General features: G+C 39.4%; 1 protein-coding gene across 2 annotated transcripts in view; it reads left to right on the forward strand.

The window, feature by feature from the left end:
- Pink1 (PTEN-induced putative kinase 1) overlaps positions 1-21149 on the forward strand; it is a 263559-nt gene that overhangs the window by 62411 nt on the left and 179999 nt on the right. For both annotated transcript variants that reach the window (XM_070097991.1, XM_070097992.1), the window contains exon 6: positions 14148-14327. In XM_070097991.1, coding sequence (XP_069954092.1) covers positions 14148-14327 — 180 coding nt within the window. The remainder of the gene's footprint in view (positions 1-14147; positions 14328-21149) is intronic.

Below are 21149 nucleotides of genomic sequence, written 5' to 3' on the forward strand. Positions count from 1 at the left end.
ATTTTCTGGTACAGCCTTGAATATCTATGCAACTTTGTCGCAGAATATCATATGTAATTATAACCTACTGAAGAAGGCAATCCTTAAAGCATATAAAAAAAACACTAATTCTTACAGGAAAGATTTCAGGTATGCCACCTTACAGCCTGGCCAGAACTTTCAGCAGTTACAGGTAACACTCTTTCGTTTGTTCGACTTTTGGATAGAGAGTTCAGGAATTGATCGCAGTTATGAATCTCTTAGAGACTTCATGGTTGCTGACCAGTTCCTGGCAGCTCTTCCCCATCAGATACGAACATTCATCAGAGAACGTAACCTGATTAAAGCTGAGGAAGTTGCTGAGGCTCACAATTCCTATAAAGACCTAAAGGGATCGAACCCTAAGGGCAAGGGTTCATCAGACCTTAAGAAATCAAAGCCTCTAGTGGAAAGTAAAATGACTTCTTTTATTCCTGTTTGTCATTTGTGTGGTGTTAAGGGACATAAACGTCCAGATTGTCCTTCTAAGAAGGTCCAAAAAGTTGGAAGATGTTTTAAAGACTGTAATGACCAAGCACCCTTCTGTTCAGGAACAGTTAATGGACTTAATGTATCTACCATTTTACGAGACACTGGATGCACATGTATAGTCATTTCTGATAAGCTGTTCCCTAACCTTAAAGAAACTCATTCCTCTGCTATACTTTCAGACTACTTGGGCCATACGGACACTTTTCCTACCATCCGTTGTTACATTAGGTCTAAATGGTTCACAGATTGGTCTGAAGCCGTACTAGCTCCCATCACTTCTTGCTCTGTACTAATAGGTAATGTAAAATGTGCCATTCTTCCTTCTGAGGTTGACCTTTCATCACCAAAGGTGGACATAAGTGTTTCAGATCCTCTTCCTGTAGAGTCAGAGAAGCCCATCGAAAGTTCAGATGAGACAATGTCTCGTGAGATTCATGTGGGATTAAAAACCAGTGATGCTACTCTCGAAAGCGAGGTAGTAGGATCACCGGTTCACTTGTTAGATGAAAGTGAAGATATCTCCTCCGATGCCATAAATGTCTTGACTAGGGCTCAGACTAAAGCCCAGACTTCTCCTACTGTCCCGGATTTTAAGCCTTTAGACATATTGAAGGACTCCTTTGTCAATTTACAACGTAATCGCCCTTCTCTTCAGGATTGCCATAATGCCGCTAAACAAAATCAAGTTATCCAAAGGAAAAACTTTTCATATAAATTTGAATATATAAAAGGTATCTTGTACAAGTCAGTATTCAAATTAAATTCAGATGAGATAGACTATTCCATCTTAGTTGTTCCAAGTCAATGCAGAGAGACTGTTCTTAAAATGGCTCATGACCTGCCAGTGGCCGGACATTTCTCGCATCGTAAAACCTTAAATAAAATTAGGGAAACCTATTTTTGGCCAAAAATGTCCTCAGATGTCACTACCTATTGTAGATCGTGTAAAGTTTGCCAACTGTCATCCTCCCGAGGTACCAGGCGAGTACCTATGGTCAAAATGCCAGTCTTTATGGTACCTTTTGAAAGAGTAGCTATTGACATCGTTGGTCCTTTATCTCCACTTTCATCTGGGGGACATAGATATATATTAACATTAGTCGATTATGCTTCGAGTTTCCCTGAAGCCATACCCTTAAAGACCATAACCACTACAGAGGTGGCTGAAGCCCTTTTGTCCATCTTCTCCAGAGTGGGCATCCCTAGAGAAATTTTGTCTGACCGTTGGACACAATTCACATCTGACTTAATGCAACATCTATACCAACTTCTGGGAGTGAAGCCTCTTTTCACCACACCCTATCATCCCAGCTGTAATGGGAGGATTGAGCGCCAGCATTCGATTCTCAAGTCCATTTTAAGGAAACTTTGCTCCCTTAAACCTAAGGAGTGGCATCGTTACCTACCCTGTGCTTTGTTTGCCTTGAGGGAAGTTCCCAGTGACTCTTTGGGGTTTTCAACTTTTGAACTTCTCTATGGTAGACAGGCTAGAGGCCCATTGTCCATCCTTCATGACTTATGGACTAATGAGGAGGTAAATGCTGAGGTTCAGTCTTCTTACCAGTTTCTCCTTGACCTTAGATCCAAACTTGAGGAGACATCTGACATAGTTTCAAAAAACCTAAGCTTGTCAGTGGACCAGTACAAAACCTATTTTGATTCCAAAAGTCAGAGGAGAAGTTTTAAAGTAGGGGATGAAGTTCTTGTACTTTTGCCGATCAAGTCAAATAAATTATTAGTAGCATGGAAAGGTCCATATAAAGTATTAAAAATTTGTGGGAAAGTTGGCTACCTCATAGAAGTCAAGGGGAAACCTAAGCTTTATCATATCAACATCCTTAAGAAATATTACCGAAGAAATTCGGTTAACTGCCTTAATAACTTTGACTTAGTTTTTCCACACGAACTTGATATGACAACTGTGCGTAATTGACACCTCTAACTTAGACTATGATGAAGAACTACATGACTTGGTGACTCTTGACCACTCGGGCGCAACCAACATTAATATTAATGAATCTTTGGATGACCATAAGAGACATGAACTACTTCAGTGTGTGAGTAACTTTTCAGACGTCTTTACTGATATTCCAGGTGTTACCTCCACGGTAGTCCATAAGATTGACTTAGTGACGGACAATCCTATCAAACGGAAATTATACCCAGTTCCAGTTCACCTTAGGGATGCATTTGACCGAGAGGTAGACAAATTATTAAAACTAAAGATCATTGAATCTTCAGTATCTTCATATTGATCACCAGTAGTCATGGTTAAGAAGGAGGATAATTCATATAGACTTGCTATTTACTTCAGAGGCCTTAATGCTATAACTCGGTGGGATGCTGAGCCTATGCCCTTAATAGATAGCGATCTACACAAATTTTATGACGCTTCCTTCTTTTCAGAGATTGATATTGCGCAGGCATATCATCAAGTAATGTTAGATCCTTCTTCTAGGCAGTACACCACTTTTCCTACACACCAAGGACTGATGCAATATAGAACTATGCCCTTCGGTTTGGTAACTGCCTGTGCTACCTACGTGAGACTGATGAGAAAGGTCTTGGGTAATATGCCAAATGTTTCAGTTTATTTTGATAACATTTACGTAATGACATCCACGTGGGGCGAACATATCCAAACATTAACAGCAGTTTTGCGTAGGTTACGCTCGCATGGCCTCACTGCCAAGCCGAAGAAATGCTTCCTTGGGTATAACAAGATTAGATATCTTGGACTGATACTTTCTAATAACTCTCTGCAGCCTCTCCCCAGTAAGATCAAAGCTTTATTAGAATTTAAATTCCCCGAAACCAAGAAGCTCATGCGTAGCTTTCTTGGTTCTGTAAATTTTTATGCACGGTTTATCCTGAACCTTACTGATCTTCCAGGCATCTTATCCGACTTCCTTAAAAAGTCTGTGAAGGAACCTCTTGAACTTTCCGACGTAGCTCGGGAAAAATTTAATGAGATTAAAAATATCTTCTCGAAAGACCCTATACTTAAGATTCCAGATATTAATAAAACATTTTGTTTAAGAACTGATGCCTCCAGTACTGGCTTAGGTGCAGTGTTACTACAATACCATGATGGTACTCCTTTCCCTGTATGCTTCCTAAGCCGGAAACTCTTTCCCGCAGAAACGAGATACTCCACAATAGAAAAGGAATGTTTAGCCCTTGTGTGGGGTATCTCCAAACTTAAATTTTATTTGCTGGGAAAAGAATTCATTTTAGAAACTGACCACAAACCTTTGATATACCTAGAAACTTTTAAGGGAACCAACAGTCGCCTCTTGAGGTGGACATTGGCACTCCAGGCTTTTAAGTTCCATATTGTGTATATCAATGGTTCATCCAATTATTTCTCTGACTGGTTAAGTCGTGACAGTCAGTAGAAGATTTGTTGCCTTATGCGACTTCCACATGTTAGAACTTTTTCCTCGCCTATTCTTCTTATACTCCTTGACTATAAGTCTTGGTATGGGGGAGTGTGAGGGAAAAGTTCAATAGATAGGAGTAGCGATGGAGTATATAGTAACAATAGTTTCATTGCCGGCTACTTGTTAAGGTAGGGTAAGTCAAGCTCCCGCTATTCCCGCCTTTTTTCCCCCCACTCCGAAAGTGATAGTTTGACTGCCGGCTGCTTGTTAAGGTAGGGTCAGTCTAGCTCCCGCTCTCCCTTCCCCCTCCTTCTTCCCCCCCCCCCCAAAAGGTGACGTGTGGGGCTCCGGTCCAAACAGTAATCACTAGACTCACAGCTCCCAGCACTATTGTAAGTACATTCTTGCTTTGTATTCTAGTGGATTTATTGGTTGAAAGCTTCACTTTTGACCAATAATAAACTTGGTCCTTTCAGTCTTGCTCTAGGTTGACTGTTGTAATAATCACCACAAATTTTAGGTATTGTACTTATCATGGAGAGTGATTTCTTAAGCAGTGGGTAACCTGTCTATCTTTCCATCTTGGATGACAGAGAGGGTCACCTGCCAATCAACAAGCAGAACTGATGGAGATGGACTAACGTCCTGAGACTTCCCCTTTTTGGATTTAATTACCTGTGCACCTGTATGAAATTGCAGGACGTAACCCCTCATCCTTGCAGTAGTAAAGAACCTGCTTTCCTGTCATCAGGATATAATACTCACGGCTATACTGTGAAGAACGAACCGGTGGGTTGTAACCAACACCTGCGACCCCCCCCCCCATCATCAGCAACGGCTACGATTTCAACAACTCAATGTCACTAACACCAGACACCCCTATATATATTAGCGTTGAATTCAGTTATCATTTATTTATTTTTTTTTTATTATCACACCGGCCGATTCCCACCAAGGCAGGGTGGCCCGAAAATGAAAAACTTTCACCATCATTCACTCCATCACTGTCTTGCCAGAAGGGTGCTTTACACTACAGTTTTTAAACTGCAACATTAACACCCCTCCTTCAGAGTGCAGGCACTGTACTTCCCATCTCCAGGACTCAAGTCCGGCCTGCCGGTTTCCCTGAATCCCTTCATAAATGTTACTTTGCTCACACTCCAACAGCACGTCAAGTATTAAAAACCATTTGTCTCCATTCACTCCTATCAAACACGCTCACGCATGCCTGCTGGAAGTCCAAGCCCCTCGCACACAAAACCTCCTTTACCCCCTCCCTCCAACCCTTCCTAGGCCGACCCCTACCCCGCCTTCCTTCCACTACAGACTGATACACTCTTGAAGTCATTCTGTTTCGCTCCATTCTCTCTACATGTCCGAACCACCTCAACAACCCTTCCTCAGCCCTCTGGACAACAGTTTTGGTAATCCCGCACCTCCTCCTAACTTCCAAACTACGAATTCTCTGCATTATATTCACACCACACATTGCCCTCAGACATGACATCTCCACTGCCTCCAGCCTTCTCCTCGCTGCAACATTCATCACCCACGCTTCATTTATATTTTCATTTTTCATTTTCTTTAATGTAGGATTAATATTTCATATTTAAGTATTTTCTATTTTCTATATAATAAAGTGTTTATGTTTGTCTGTTATTATTTCTTTTTCTATTCATTAATTTTCCTGAGGAGGAGCCAGCCTGGGTAATACTGTCTGAAGTTGTTACAGGGCTGAGTAAGCCTTCACACTCCCACATCCACATTTTCCCCATGGGCATATTCCCCCACAACAACATTTCCCCACTACCTCTAGACCATACCTTACTTAGCTCTACACCAACACCATTTTCCCATGAAATGATGCTCTCACCTTACTCGACTTTTTATCTAAGCATAAGATTTGTTGGGATTTTATACCTAGAGTGTTAGCCACCCAGGATAACCCAATAAAGTCAGTGCATAATCGAGGACAGCTTTATTTCCATTGGGGTCCTTCAGTTTTGTCCCTCAGGATGTGACCCACTCCAGCTGACTATCACCCAGGTACCTACTTACTGCTAGGTGAAGAGGGACAGCAGGTGTAAAGAAACATGCCAAACATTTCCACCCTGCCAGAGACTGAACCATGGACACTCGGTGTACGAGGTAAATGTGTTGCCAACCGAGCCATGGAACACCTTAAATCAAAGTGGGATTTGAATCCACACCCATACCTAATGACTTAGGTCACCCACCATCCTCATTACCACCTATGCTACCGACTGCACACTCACATGCCTAGTCATCCATGATCTACATCACCATGTGCACTGGGCCACTGACATCCACATCTTTCACTCACAACTCTCTCCCACAGCTTTAACCACATAGCTCCATTGCCACAGGCCTATGCCCACACCTTACTCATACTTTCATGGCCCACACACCCTAGCACTGTTAACACACCTAGTTGCATAGCCACCCTCCACTCATTACCACCTGCACAAACAACCGTACACCCACCTGCTTATTCATCCATTATCCACACCAGGTCACTGACACTGCCATCCACACAGTCACCATCACACAATGACATCACATCATGATAAAGCTCATAGAGTAGGGAGACAGTGGACCTAGTAGCAACTGGCAAAGAGGTGGGGCTCGACCCCTTCAACTGCAAATAGGTGGGTACAAATAGGCGAGTATCACCTTGTTGTTTCTAGCCTCCACCCTTGACACCCTTCAGTATCTTCTACCTCCCAGTACCAGGCTCCAGTTCCTGCTCCCATCCACCCACTGTTTGGTCCTTCACTCCTACCAAACCCCTCATCCCACCCACTCTAACCCCTTCTGCCTAAGCCCTCTCGTGGACACCTCAATCACTCTGATCCCACCTTTATAATCCCCATTCACAGTCATTCGTTGCTTAACCCTCAAACTGTCCAAACATAGATTTACTTTTTCACTGCCAGCATTCTGAATATTTTGATTTTTTTTTTTTTTTAATTAAAGAGAGCAGTTTTCTGTGTGTTATAAGACCCAAAAAACTTTTTAGAACCAGTACTTATTGAGATATAAAACCTCGAAGTTGGCGCTGGATGCTCACCTAACGGCAACATCAAGTCCTGCTGCTTGCAGAAGTGTTGCCAATATACCTTTTTTCTCTTTTTTATTTTAATTCATATAATTTTTATGTTCTGATAGTTACAATTTATAATTGGTCTTGTGATTTCATAGCCAATCTTTGTTCTGACACTATATTAGGTACTGAAATAGTACGGTACTCAAATAGTCACAATCACACCAGCAGGTGAACATTTTCACCTGCCTTGGTCATTTACTGTTGTCTAGAAATATGGATATGCACAGTATTTATAGGTATCAGCAATGTTTAAGATATGCTGGAGTATATATGAAACTTCTTTAAGCATGGTGTTTATGACGAGTGTTGCTTAACTGCTGACAGGGTAAGCAGAGGAATGACAGGATAATAGTGCACTGCTGCAGGGAACCCTGGCTTTATTGTTTTCACTGTTACACACAAACATGTATGTCTGTCTGTCTGTCTCTCTAGCTTTACTTATCTGTCTTTCTGTCTGCCTGTGTGTGTGTCTGTCTTTCTGTCTGCCTGTGTGTCTCGATCTTTCTATCTGACTGTGTGTCTCGGTCTTTGTGTCTGCCTGTGTGTGTGCCTGTCTTTCCGAATGCTTGTCTCTTAATTGTACGAAGTGTTGTATATAATTGTGCCATAATTTTTCAATAGTGTAATAACCAAAACATGCAAAATAAATCTAGGTAATATGAGGGTCTACTGTACTACATAGAAAACTGCTTGTTATGCAGAGCATTTCAGGCAAATTAGGTCAGTTTTGTCCCAGGATGCAACCCACACCAGTCGACTAACTCACAGGTACTCATTTTACTGATGGGTAAACATAGACAACTGGTGTAAGGAAACACACCCAGTATTTGTACCCTAGCCAGGAATCAAACCCAGGTCCTCACTGTGTGAAGCAAGAGCTTTTGCCACCAGGCTACGGGCCACCGTGATAAATATAAATACAAATTTTTATTTCTTTATGCAGTACAAAATAATGTTTACATGTAATGCAACATTGTTAGGCTCAAAGGAAAGTCACTAGTATGCAATATGTTTCAGGCAGACTAATTCTAATGCTTAAAGACTACTAAAGATTTAGACATAAACTATTAAGTAAAATTTCTTATGCAGGTAACTACAATCATATGCAGTTAACACTGCAACAATTACATGAGCAGATTCATGCTATTGTTAAAATTGCAAACTTTTTCATTGAAGAGGACCTTGACACAATAAAAAACATTGCTACAAAGAGAGCTCTGGAGCAGGCAATTATTCCTTATTATCACCTGTATAAGATCATATAAGATAAAATAGGTCAGAGATACATTGCAGAATACCTGAGAACTCCAATACAACTTTTGTCTAGTAACAGTTTTGCATTGATATCAGTTCATGAACCACAGCCATCATCCACCTCAGCCCAGTAGTGCCACATCCTCTTTGGGGTTTTCAGGATGATGATCATACACCAACAACTTAAATTTAATCCTTTGACTGTCGGTGTCATATATGTGTGTCTTACGAGCCAGTGTCAGTAACTTATTAATGCACCAAAATTCTAGTGGCTTCAAATCAAGCGAGAGAAGGCTGGTAGGGCTTCTCCTGCTTGATTTGAAGCCACTAGAAGCCACATGTGAGAGAATGGGTCTGTGTGATCAGTGTATGCAGTATAAAAATAATTCTGCAGCATGCAGTGCATAATGAGAAAGAAAAAAAACTCAGACTGTGTTTTTGGATTAAAATGCCAACATTGAGGTGTATTTTCATGTAGTATTTATGGTTGTATTCTTGCTTTCTTGGTCTCATTTGATAGAATAGAAAACATATTACAGAAATCGAGATGATTTTGATTGGTTTCACAATGAAAAGGACCTTGAAATTGAGCTCAAAGTAGCAGAAAGGTTTGATTTTTGCTGATGTTCAAGGTAAACAAATGACGTCACCGTCCAGTAAGTCCCCAACTAGCCATTCCAATATGCAGTCATGAATGGGTTGACATTATTTATACAATTATTACAGTAATGCAGTAATCTGCATAACAGTAAATCTTCTATATTTTGTGTGAATAAAAATTCAAAATAGAAAGCAAGAGTAATATAAGAGGGGCCTAGAGACATGACTAATGAACAGAGAAAATGTTACTTTAGTGCCAGGGATGTCTGCATTGTTTATTCTGGACACTATTTTGAAATTGGCATCTGAAGTCAGATATTGGCCAAATTGTCAATTTCTGACCACTTTATTGGGTAATTGAAATCAGTAAATGGGTGGTTTCTTGTACTCAATCAATAGAGCAAATAAAGTTCTAAAGAAATAGCTATGAGTTTAGTTGACTGGAACAATGGAATTAGCCGAAAATAGGGTTCATAGTGGGCAAAATCGCCAATGCATTTATATCGCCGAGATCGATAACTTCGCGAGAGCGTAATTCCATTAGTTTTCCATCAAATTTCATACTTTTGGTGTCATTACCATCGGGAAAAGATTCTCTATCATTTCCAAAAATTTTTTTTTTTCTTGAAAATTTTGTGAGACACACTTCAGGATTTGGGGTCTCGACAGTCAAAGGGTTAAGGTAAGAAAATAGTTCTGAGAATTTTTTAGAATTACTAGACTGAAGAGGTGCACTATTATTGCTATATGTTTTTTATTTTACTTAGTATGATTTTTGTGTGACATTGGTTTTCAGAAACATAACTCATGTTTTATGAGAGTCTGCTGTATATCTTGTATATTACCACAAAAGCCAGCTTTTAATTTGTTCTCTGTATGATCACACCTCACATTCATATCAGGCAAGATATTTCTATTTTGCTCATTATGCTTTTTGCAACAATTTTCAATGTAGTGTCATCAAAGCTATGATGGCAGACTTATGGGAAGACCATGATTGAATTGAATTAAATTCAATTCAATTCAGTTCAATTCAAGTTTATTCTCTATAAGGGTTACAATGTGGGGTTTACAGGTTTTGGGTATTGTGTGGTTTACATGTTATAAAATACTAATTACAGAGGGGGCCACTAGGACACCTAGCATGGCTAGGCATTTCGGGCAGACTTAGATTAATTCTTAACATTAAATCCTTACAGATTATAGTATTAAGGCTAAGTGACTACATCATAGTTTGTGAGTTTAGCAATGTGAATGCTTTTGTTTTGGCACAATACAAAGTGTCTATATTGGAGTATCATAGGCAAACTTATGACTAGTTAGGATTTATTATTTTAAGATGAATGGGTGATGGTGACAGTGTTTCTTCTTTTTGGGTCACCCCACCTCAGTGGGGGACAACTGCTGTTCAAAAAACTAAGTAGGTATAAACATTTGCAAATGAATGTTGTTCATTAGCAGAGTGCAGAGATGATTCACTTTTTCTCTTAACCCTTTCAGGGTCGACAGGCCCTCTCCAAGACTTGTCCTCAGGGTCGCCAAATTTTCAAAAAAAAAAATTATTTTTTCTTAGGAAAAGATAGAGAATCTTTTCCCAATCATAATGACACCAAAAGTATGAAATTTGATGGAAAACTTATGGAATTATGCTCTCGCGAATCTCGACGATCTTTACGCATTGGCGATTTTGCCCACTTTGAACCCTATTTTTTCGGCCAATTCCAATGTACTAGTCGACAAAAATCATAACTATTTCGCTAGAACTCCATTTTTTCTATTGAATGAGTACAAGAAACCACCCATTTACCAATTTCAACTATCCAATACAGTGGTCAGAATTTAGCAATTTTGCCAATTTCACACAAATTTCAAAAGATGCCAATTTCCAAATAGGGTCCAGAATAAACAAGAAAGACATTCCTGGCACTAAAATAACATTTCCTCTGTTCATTAGTCACATCCCCAGGCCCCTCTTACATTCTTTTGCTTTCCACTTTGAATTTTTATTCTCACAAAAAACAGAAAATTTACTGTTATGCAAACTACTGCATTAGTGTAGAAATGGTATAAATAATATCAGCGCACTTGTGAAAGAATATTAGACTCACCAGTTGACGTGTATTGGACACGTAGCATGATTTGTTTACTTTTGAACTTTGGCAAAAATCGAAGATTTCTGCTACTTTGAGCTCAATTTCAAGGTACTTTTCATTGTAAAACCAATGAAAATCATCTCAATTTCTGTAATATGTCTTCCATTCTATAAAATGAGATGAGGTAAACTAGAATACCATTGTAAATACCATACGAAAATACAGTGCAAAGTCGCTGTTTTAAACCAAAAACACTGTCAAAAGGTTTTTTTTTCTCATTACGCACTGTGCTGCAGGATTTTTTTATACTGTGCACACTGACCACATAGACCCATTCTTTCATATGTAGGCCTACCAGCTTTCTCTCACTAGATTTTAAGGCGCTAGAATTTAAGTGTACTAGTACGTCAAAAACCCTGATGCGTAAGCCGTACTAGTACGTCCGAAACCCTGAAAGGGTTAAATGTCTAAATTGTTATAATAAGTATAGGTGTAGTTTTTCAATTCCACTTATTTTCTTAGGAGTCGGAAGTCATTCTTTAATGAAATTTGGTTATTAACCCTTTGAGGGTTTTGGTCGTACTAGTACGTCTTACGCATAGGGGTTTTTGACGTACTAGTACTCATAAATTCTAGCGGCCTCAAATCTAGTGGGAGAAAGCTGGTAGGCCTTCACATGAAAGAATGGGTCTATGTGGTCTGTGTGCACAGTCTAAAAAAAATCCTGCAGCACACAGTGCATAATGAGAAAAAAAAAACTTTGACCATTTTTTTTAATAAATCAGCGACTTTGCAGTACATTTTTGTATGGTATTTATTGTTGTATTCTAGTTTTCTTGGTCTCATTTTATAGAATGGAAGACATATTACAGAAATTGAGATGATTTTGACTGGTTTTACAATGAAAAGTACCTTGAAATTGAGCTCAAAGTAGCAGAAATGTTTGTTTTTTACCAAAGTTCAAAAGTAAACAAATCATGCCAAGCGTGCAATACACGTCAACTGGTGAGTCTAATATTCTTTCACAAGTGCACCAATAATATTTATACCATTTTTTACACTAATGCAGTAGTCTGCATAACAGTAAATCTTATATTTTTTGTGAGAATAAAAATTCAAAGTGGAAAGCAAAAGAATATAAGAGGGGCCTTGAGACGTGACTAATGACTAGAGGAAATGTCATTTTAGTGCCAGGAATGTCTTTCTTGTTTATTCTGGACCCTATTCGGAAATTGGCCTCTTTTGAAATTTGCGTGAAATTGACAAAATTGCTAAATTCTGACCACTGTACTGGATAGTTGAATTTATAAATGGGTGGTTTCTTGCACCCATTCGATAGAAAAAATGGAGTTCTAGCGAAATATTCATGTTTTTTGTCGACTAGTACAGTGAAATTGGCCGAAAATGGGGCTCAAAGTGGGCAAAATCGCCGATGCGTAAACATCACCGAGACCGCTAACTTTGCGAGAGCATAATTCCATAAGTTTTCTATCAAATTTCAAACTTTTGGTGTCTTTATGATTGGGAAAAGATTCTCTATCTTTTCATAAGAGAAAATAATTTTTTTTTTTTTTTAAATTTGGCCGACCCTGAGAACGAGTTTCGGAGAGGGCCTGTCGACCCTCAAAGGGTTAACCCTTTCAGGGTCCAATGGCCAAATTTCAAAATGTGCACCAGGGTCCAAGAATTTTCAAAAAATAATTTTATTTTTTCTCATGAAATGGTAGAGAATCTTTTTCTGATGGTAATAAAACAAAAAGTACGAAATTTGATGGAAAATTGACAAAATTATGCTCTCGTGAATTTTGATGTGTCAGCGATATTTACGCATCGGCGATTTTCCCGACTTTGACTCCCATTTTAGGCCAATTATAGTATTCCAGTCAACCAAATTCTTAGCTATTTCACTAGTATTACTTCTATTCTATCGATTGAGTACAAGAAATCGCCAAGTCAACTGTTTCAACAACAAAACAAAGTGACTGGAAATTGATAATTTGGCCAATTTAATGCAAAGTTAAAATATTCCAATTTCAAAATAGGGTCCAGAATAAATAATGGAGACATTACTGGCACTAAACTAACATTTCTTCTGTTCATTAGTTTCATTTTCAGGCTTTACAAATGAATTCCATTTTGATTTTTTATTCACATAATGAATTTTTATTCAAACCAAAAAATAGAAGATTTACTGTTATGCAATACTGTAATAATTGTATAAATAATATCACCACATTTGTGAATGTATATTAGACTCACCAGCTGTCATGTATTAGACTTGTGAGGTCATTTGTTTACTCTTGAACATTGACAAAAATTTAACATTTCTGCTACTTTGAGCTCAGTTTCAAGCTATTTCCAGTACTAAAACCAATCAAAATCATCTCTATTTCTGTAGTATGTCTTCCATTCTATCAATTGAGACCAAGAAATTGCAAATCTTTCTTCTTTCTTTCAACACACCCGCCATATCCCACCGAGGCGGGGTGGCCCAAAAGGAAAAACGCAAGTTTCTCCTTTTACATTTAGTAATATATACAGGAGAAGGGGTTACTAGCCCCTTGCTCCCAGCATTTTAATTGCCTCTTACAACACGCATGGCTTACGGAGGAAGAATTCTGTTCCACTTCCCCATGGAGGTAAGAGGAAATAAACAGGAACAAGAACTAGTAAGAAAATGGAAGAAAACCCTGAGGGATGTGTATATATATACTTGTACATGTATGTGTAGTGTGACCTAAGTGTAAGTAGAAGTAGCAAGATGTACCTGAAACCTTGCATGTTTATGAGACAGAAAAATGGACATCAGCAATCCTACCATCATGTAAAACAAAAATTGCAAATACAGCTATAAAAAACCTACGAAAAACAACGCAAAGTCGATGTTTTAATCGAAAATTATGGTCTCAGTTTTTTCTCTCATTATACACTGTGTGCTGCAGGATTTGTTTTGTGTGGTGCACACATACCACATAGATGTATTCTCTCATATCTAGGTGCAAATTTAATGCTCACAGCTTATCAGAATGAGCTGAGCTCATGGCATAGATCTATGGTTTGGACCCTGAACGTAAAGCCGTAGATCTACGGCACGGACCCTGAAAGAGTTAATGAGTTTAGATTGACAAGATAGGCATTAAGTTTTATACTAAGTAAAATCTTTATTTTTTCTCTTTTCAGGTTTTGCAGTAAACATATGAATTTACCTCCCCACCCAAATATTGTAGAGATGCCGTGTGTGTTTGTTGACAGTATTCCTTTCCTAAAAGACTCTATGCAACTGTATCCAGATGCTCTTCCAACACGAATTAACCCGAGTGGATACGGCAGGAACATGAGTCTTTTTTGTGTTATGAAAAGGTGAGATGTTTTCCTTACATCAGAATAATAAGGTATTATGGATAAAGCATCAAACACTATGACAGGTTAGATACAAAGTATATCCCATAAGTAAGAATTGTGTATATTATTATGAATGATTGTGAAATTGTTACCTTCTTTTTTTGGGTCACCCTTCCTTGGTTAGTGCTGGCCAACATGTTGGAAAAAAAAAAAAAAAGGATTAATAGATATAGCAGAGGAGGGTATTTGGTTCAGTACGGTAAAACCTCCATATTCACGGGTTTGCTTACCGGGGTTTCAGGTATCCAGGGTTCACCGTGGCCCAGAAATATTAAGAGTGGGAGCAGGATTCAACTTGGAAAATTTTAATAATAGTCCAATTTCAAATATTTTTTTATTGTAAGTTAAGAAGATGGTCCAAAGTGTTCACTAGAAGTTTCATGAAGTTTGCCAGAAAAAAATAAGAAGAGAAACAAAGGTGGGAGACGGCCGACTTGTTTAAAAAAAAAAAAAAAAAAAAAAAAAAAATCTTGGTAAAATTTGTGTTAAATTGTTAATGTTTAGGATGTTATAGTTGATTTACTTTGAATAAGTAAAGGCTAAAGACAAACTGTAATGAAGGAATTGAATGACTTATCATTATACAGTTGGGCCCAGTTTTACGGCATTTCGCTTTACGGCGTTTCGCTATTGTAGACATTTCAAATTATGACAAAAACTCGCTATACAGCTCCCGCCACCTGACTTTCTAATACGGTCACTGCGCCCCACCCGGTTTGTTTATATTCTCTGTGTGCTCCGTGAGCTCCGCATCTTTCCATTATGTCTAGAAACTTTCCAAAATTTCAAGCGTTTTTAAAAGTTACTTCATATTTTATATATTCTTTCTTTCAACACACCGGTCGTATTCCACCGAGACGGGGTGGCCCAAAAGGAAAAACGAAAGTTTCTCCTTTTACATTTAGTAATATATACAGGAGAAGGGGTTACTAGGCCCTTGCTCCTGGCATTTTAGTTGCCTCTTACAACACACATGGCTTATGGAGGAAGAATTCTGTTCCACTTCCCCATGGAGGTAAGGGGAAATAAACAAGAACTAGTAAGAAAATAGAAGAAAACCCACCGGGGTGTGTATATATATGTTTGTACGTGTATGTGTAATGTGACCTAAGTGTAAGTAGAAGTAGCAAGACGTACCTGAAACCTTGCATGTTTATGAGACAGAAAAATGGACACCAGCAATCCTACCATCATGTAAAAAATTGCAGGCTTTCGTTTTACACTCGCTTGGCAGGACGGTAGTACCTCCCTGGGCGGTTGCTGTCTACCAACCTACTATCTAGGATATTTTATATATTATTTCTTTCTTTCAACAAACCGGCCATATCCCACTGAGGCAGGGTGGCCCAAAAAGGAAAACAAAAGTTTCTCTTTTCAAATTTAGTAATTTATACAGGAGAAGGGGTTACTAGCCCCTTGCCCCCGGCATTTTAGTCGCCTCTTACAACACGCATGGCTTACGGAGGAAGAATTCTGTTCCACTTCCCCATGGAGATAAGAGGAAATAAACAAGAACTAGAAAGAAAATAGCAGAAAACCCAGAGGGGTGTGTATATATATGCTTGTACATGTATGTGTAGTGTGACCTAAATGTAAGTAGAAGTAGCAAGATGTACCTGAAATCTTGCATGTTCATGAGACAGAAAAAAAGACACCAGCAATCCTACCATCATGTAAAACAGTTACAGGCTTTCGTTTTACACTCACTTGGCAGGATGGTAGTACCTCCCTGGGTGGCTGCTGTCTACCAACCTACTACCTAGAATATTTTATATATACATGTATACTTTGATAATTATACTTTTGTATACCTGTACCTAAATATATTTACACACTGTGCTGGCGTGCAGGTACACATTAAAATCAGTAAGAGTGTCTTATGTCTTGAGGTACAGTATTAGTAATGGTAATAATAATAATAATAATCATCATCATTGAGTCTCATTAATTGTCATATATTATGTTAATATATACATTTTCATTAATCTATCTATGATATTTGTTCAAAATTATGTAATAAATATGATATGTAACATATAAACATGATAACTGCATCCCACAGTAGAATAAATTAACATAAATATAAGATGTGGTAGCCAGATGACTTGCAGGAGTGATGGCAAGAATGTTTTCTCTAGTCCAACATCAGGGAAAATGTGTTACTGGGGTAACTGTAGATAATTATTACTTTCATATGCCTTCGCTAAGAGCGTCATTTTTTCTAAAAATGATGTTACACGAGAATGGGAGTGTTCCTCTTTATTTATTCTACTGTATCAGCATGGAGACAACGTGTACACAGACCAGAGGCGTACACCTGGTTTGTTTACAAAACTCGCGTTCGCCTGGTTTGTTTACATAACTCCACGCCTGTCCTCTCTCATGCACTCATTCTCTCTCTTTCTCATTTATTTGTTTTATCTTGTTTACTCACCTCTGACCCTATATTAAGACTACAAATATTTTAAGTAATGAGTGAATTGTATATGCTCTGGGACACTTTAAATGTCATAGAATATTATGTGTGAGTGGGGTGGCCTGGTATGGTAGCTTGGCTGGCTACCATACATACCACACTTGATTTCTTAGAGTAAATACTACTTGTCTCACCCTACATTAAGACTACAAATATTTTAAGGTAAGTGATGAGTGTACCATATGTTTTAATGCCTAGTTCTATTGCTAACTTAATAGATGTTAGTGTAAACTTGTTAGTGAGTATTTATATGCATTTATAAGTGAAAAAAAGGGTGTTCCACTTTACGGCGATTTCCACTTTACGGTAGGAGCCTGGAACCTAACCTGCCATATAAGTGGGGCCTTACTCAACTCTGAACTGACCTGGAGGGTATTCCGGGGATCAACGCCCCCGTGGCCCAGTCCACAACCAGGCCTCCCGGTGGATCAGGGCCTGATCAACCAGGCTGTTACTGTTGGCTGCACATAGTCCAACGTACACACCACAGCTCGGCTGATCCGGCACCGGATTTAAGTATCTGTCCAGCTCCCTCTTGAAGGCAGCCAGGGGCTTATTGGTAATTCCCCTTATGCTTGGTGGGAGACTGTTGAACAGTCTTGCAGTCTTGGGCCCCAGACACTTGTGGTGTTTTCTCTTAGTGTACCAGTGGTGCCCCTACTTTTTATTGGGGGTATTTTGCATCGCCTCCCTAGTCTTTTACTTTTGTAATGAGTGATTTCTGTGTGCAAATTCAGGACCATTCCTTCTAGGATTTTCCAAGTGTAGATTATGATATATCTCTCTCACCTGCATTCCAGCGAGTACAAGTCAAGTGCTTCCAAGCGTTCCCAGTAGTTGAGGTGTTTGATGGAACTTACATGTGCAGTAAAGGTTCTCTGTACACTCTCTAGATCTGCAATTTCACCTGCTTTGAATGGAGATGTTAATGTACAGCAGTATTCCAGCCTAGAGAGAAAAAGTGATTTGAAAAGGATCATCATTGGCTTGGCATCTCTTGTTTTGAACGTTCTCATTATCCATCCTATCATTTTCTTTGCGGTTATGATTGTGGCACTGTTGTGATCCTTGAAAGTGAGATTCTCAGACATTACCACTCCCAGGTCCCTCACATTATTTTTCCACTCTATTGTATGGCCAGAGTTTGTAGTTCTAGTTATTATCTCCTTCAGTTTTCCATAACGGAGTAGTTGGAATTTGTCCTCATTGAACATCATGTAGTTTTCCATTGCCCATTGGAAAACTTGGTTTATATCTTCTTGGAGGTTAACCGTGTCCTCAATAGATGACAGTCTCGTGCAGATCCTAGTATCGTCTGCAAAGGATGACACAGTGCTGTGGATTACATCTCTGTCTGTGTCTGATATGAGGAAGAGGAACAGGATGGGGGCAAGTACTGTGCCTTGTGGAACAGAGCTTTTCACTATGGCAGCTTCCGATTTAACTCTGTTGACCACTACACTTTGTGTTCGATTGGTTAGAAAATTGAAGATCCGTCTCCCCACTTTGCCAGTTGTTCCCTTAGCATGTATTTTGTGTGTTATTATGCCATGATCACACTTGTCAAAGGCTTTTGCAAAGTCTGTGTATGTTACACCTGCATTCTGTTTTTCTTCCAGTGCTTCCAAGACCATATTATAGTGATCCAGTAGTTGCGAGAGGCAGGAGCAACCTGCTCTGAACTCATGTTGCCCTGGATTGTGCAGTTTTTGGGAATCTAAGTGGTTTGCAATCATGCTTCTTAGCACTTTTTCAAAGATTTTTATGATGTGGGATGTTAGAGCTATTGGTCTATAGTTCTAAACTAATGCTTTGCTGCCACCTTTATGGAGTGGGGCTGTATCCGTTGTTTTAAGTGACTGTGGAATTTCATGTATGTCTAAGCTCCTTCTCCATAGTATACTTAGGGCACGTGAAAAGGTTTTCTTGCAGTTCTTAATGAACACAGAGTTCCACAAGTCTTGGCCCAGGGCCGAGTGTATGGGCAAGTTGTCAGTGACTTTTTCAAATTTATCGGAGTTGGGGTAATGTTGAAAATCTGGCATACATTGATGAAGTTTTGAGGCTCATTCATGAAGAAATCATTTGGATAGTCAATCTTGAGACTGATTAGTGGCTCACTAAACACAGAGTTGTACTGGGATTTCAGTATCTCACTCATTCCTTTGTTGTCATCTGTGTAAGTCCTATCTTGTCTGAGCAAGAGCCTAATACTAGATGTGGTAGTTGCCTTGTTTTTGGCATATGAAAAGAAATATTTTGAATTTATTTCAGTTTCGCTAATCGCTTGTTTGCTAATCTCTTAGTTTGCTCCTCCTGTCTCTCCTGGTTCCTGTAAGAGTCCTTTAACTCAAGTTCGATACTTTCCATTTCCCTGGTCAGCGCTTCCTTCTGCATATCAGATAATCTTGCATTCTTGAGGAGCTTGGTGATTCTTCGTCGTCTTCTGTAGAGGGAGTGTCTTTCTCTCTCCAGTTTACTCCTGCTCTTCTTCTTTCTTAGGGGAATATGCCTAGAACATATTTCAGCTGCCAGGAAGTTGATCCTTTCAAGGCACTGGTTTGGATTCATGTTATTTAAGATATCTTCCCAACATGTTTCATTTAAGACCAGGTTTACCTGGTCCCAGTTGATGTTCTTGTTGTTCAAGTTGTATGTGGTGAAGACATCTTCACAGATACGTGCATTTTACTGATCAGGACCCCTGTGCATGTAAGTCTGAACTTCAATTAGATTGTGATTGGAATTAGTTATTTTTGATATTGTTATGTCTCTTACCATGTCTTCATTATTTGTGAAGATAAGGTTAAGTGTGTTTTCTAGCCTTGTTGGCTCCACTATCTGCTGACTTAGGGTGTGTTTATCGCAGAGATTTAGTAGCTTGTGTGCGTGACCTTTCATCTGTGCTACCTTCAGGGATTGTTTCTGCTATAACATTATTTGCTACATTCTTCCATTTTGTATGCCTTAGGTTGAAATCACCAAGCAGTAAGATGTTTGGGGATGGAGCTGGAAGGCTTTCCAAACAGTAATCAATTTTTGGTAGCTGTTTCTTGAACTGTTGGGAGGCTGCAGCTGGTGGCTTATATATAACCATGATGACTAGGTTTTGGTTCTTGATCTTTATTGTTAGAACTTCAACTACATCATTTGTGGTGTTCAGCATCTCCGTGCAGATGAGCGACTCTTTGATATACAGGTCAACCCCCCGTTGTTGCTGGTTCTTTCTGTCGCATCTAAAAAGGTTGTACCCATTTATCCATATTTCGTTGTCAAAGTGATCTTTTGTGTGAGTCTCTGTGAAGGCTGCAAACATTGCATTCGACTCCACTGATAAAAGGTATTTTGTTGTTGGTGGATGGCTTAAGGCCCTGTATATTAGCAAATATGAACGAGGTTGAATTCTGTGTTTGTTGGGGGGATTTTGTTATTGGCATCAGTAGTTGTAGTTCTGGAGGGCCATGGGCGGCCACTGGCTATGCCTCCAGTCCAACAAGGCTCCAAGGTGGTGGACTATTTTTGTTATTTCCTTCCATTTTCTTTTTCCGTTTCCTTCCACAAAAAAAAAATCACCTGGCGTGGGGTTGTCGTAGCTACTATTGTTTGTCTTGTGAGGTCTGTACCTCCTGGTCTCTTTTAGATGATATGCAGGACAGCTGGTGGTGTAACTGCTTTTGGAGGACTGAAGAATGGCACATTTCTGGGTGAAAAATTACAGAGAGGGTGAACGACACACTCCTTTAGACAGGAGGTCACTAGATATTTTGGGATGGTCAAAGTTGCATGTCCCATTTGTTTTTTTCAGATATTCCATGCTTACAGATGCCCCAAACATAGAATTTGCACATTTTTAATTTTGGTTGGGTAGAAATGTTGGTAGGTATGTTTTCAACTTCTGCAGTTTCTAGGACTGCACTACAATCCTCAATATCCAAGCCAGGGCCACCCTGTCCTGAATTCCATCTATGTACTTTCCCCAGAAAAAGAAGAGACTCCTGCACTACATCTGTAATGTGGGCTGTGGTCTTGTGCAATGATGGCTGTATATTTAAGGTTTTAGTGGTGACTGTGGTAGGGTCCCTAGTAGAGTCTGGACTGGCACTAAGGCTGGGGCTGAGACTGAGTCAGCACTGGGGCTGGGGGCTGGGGGCTGAGCCTGGGACAACACTAGCCCTGTGGGCAGTAGTGCTAGGACTGGGGGATGGGTCTGTGTTAGCACTGTGTGGGGGAGGTTGGGTTAACTGATGTTTTTGTTTCCTGTGTTTTTTTCAGTGAGTGACTATATAGTTTCAAGACATCTGTTG

This window comes from Cherax quadricarinatus, chromosome 60 (genome assembly GCF_038502225.1).
Source record: "Cherax quadricarinatus isolate ZL_2023a chromosome 60, ASM3850222v1, whole genome shotgun sequence".
Lineage (NCBI taxonomy): Eukaryota > Metazoa > Arthropoda > Malacostraca > Decapoda > Parastacidae > Cherax > Cherax quadricarinatus.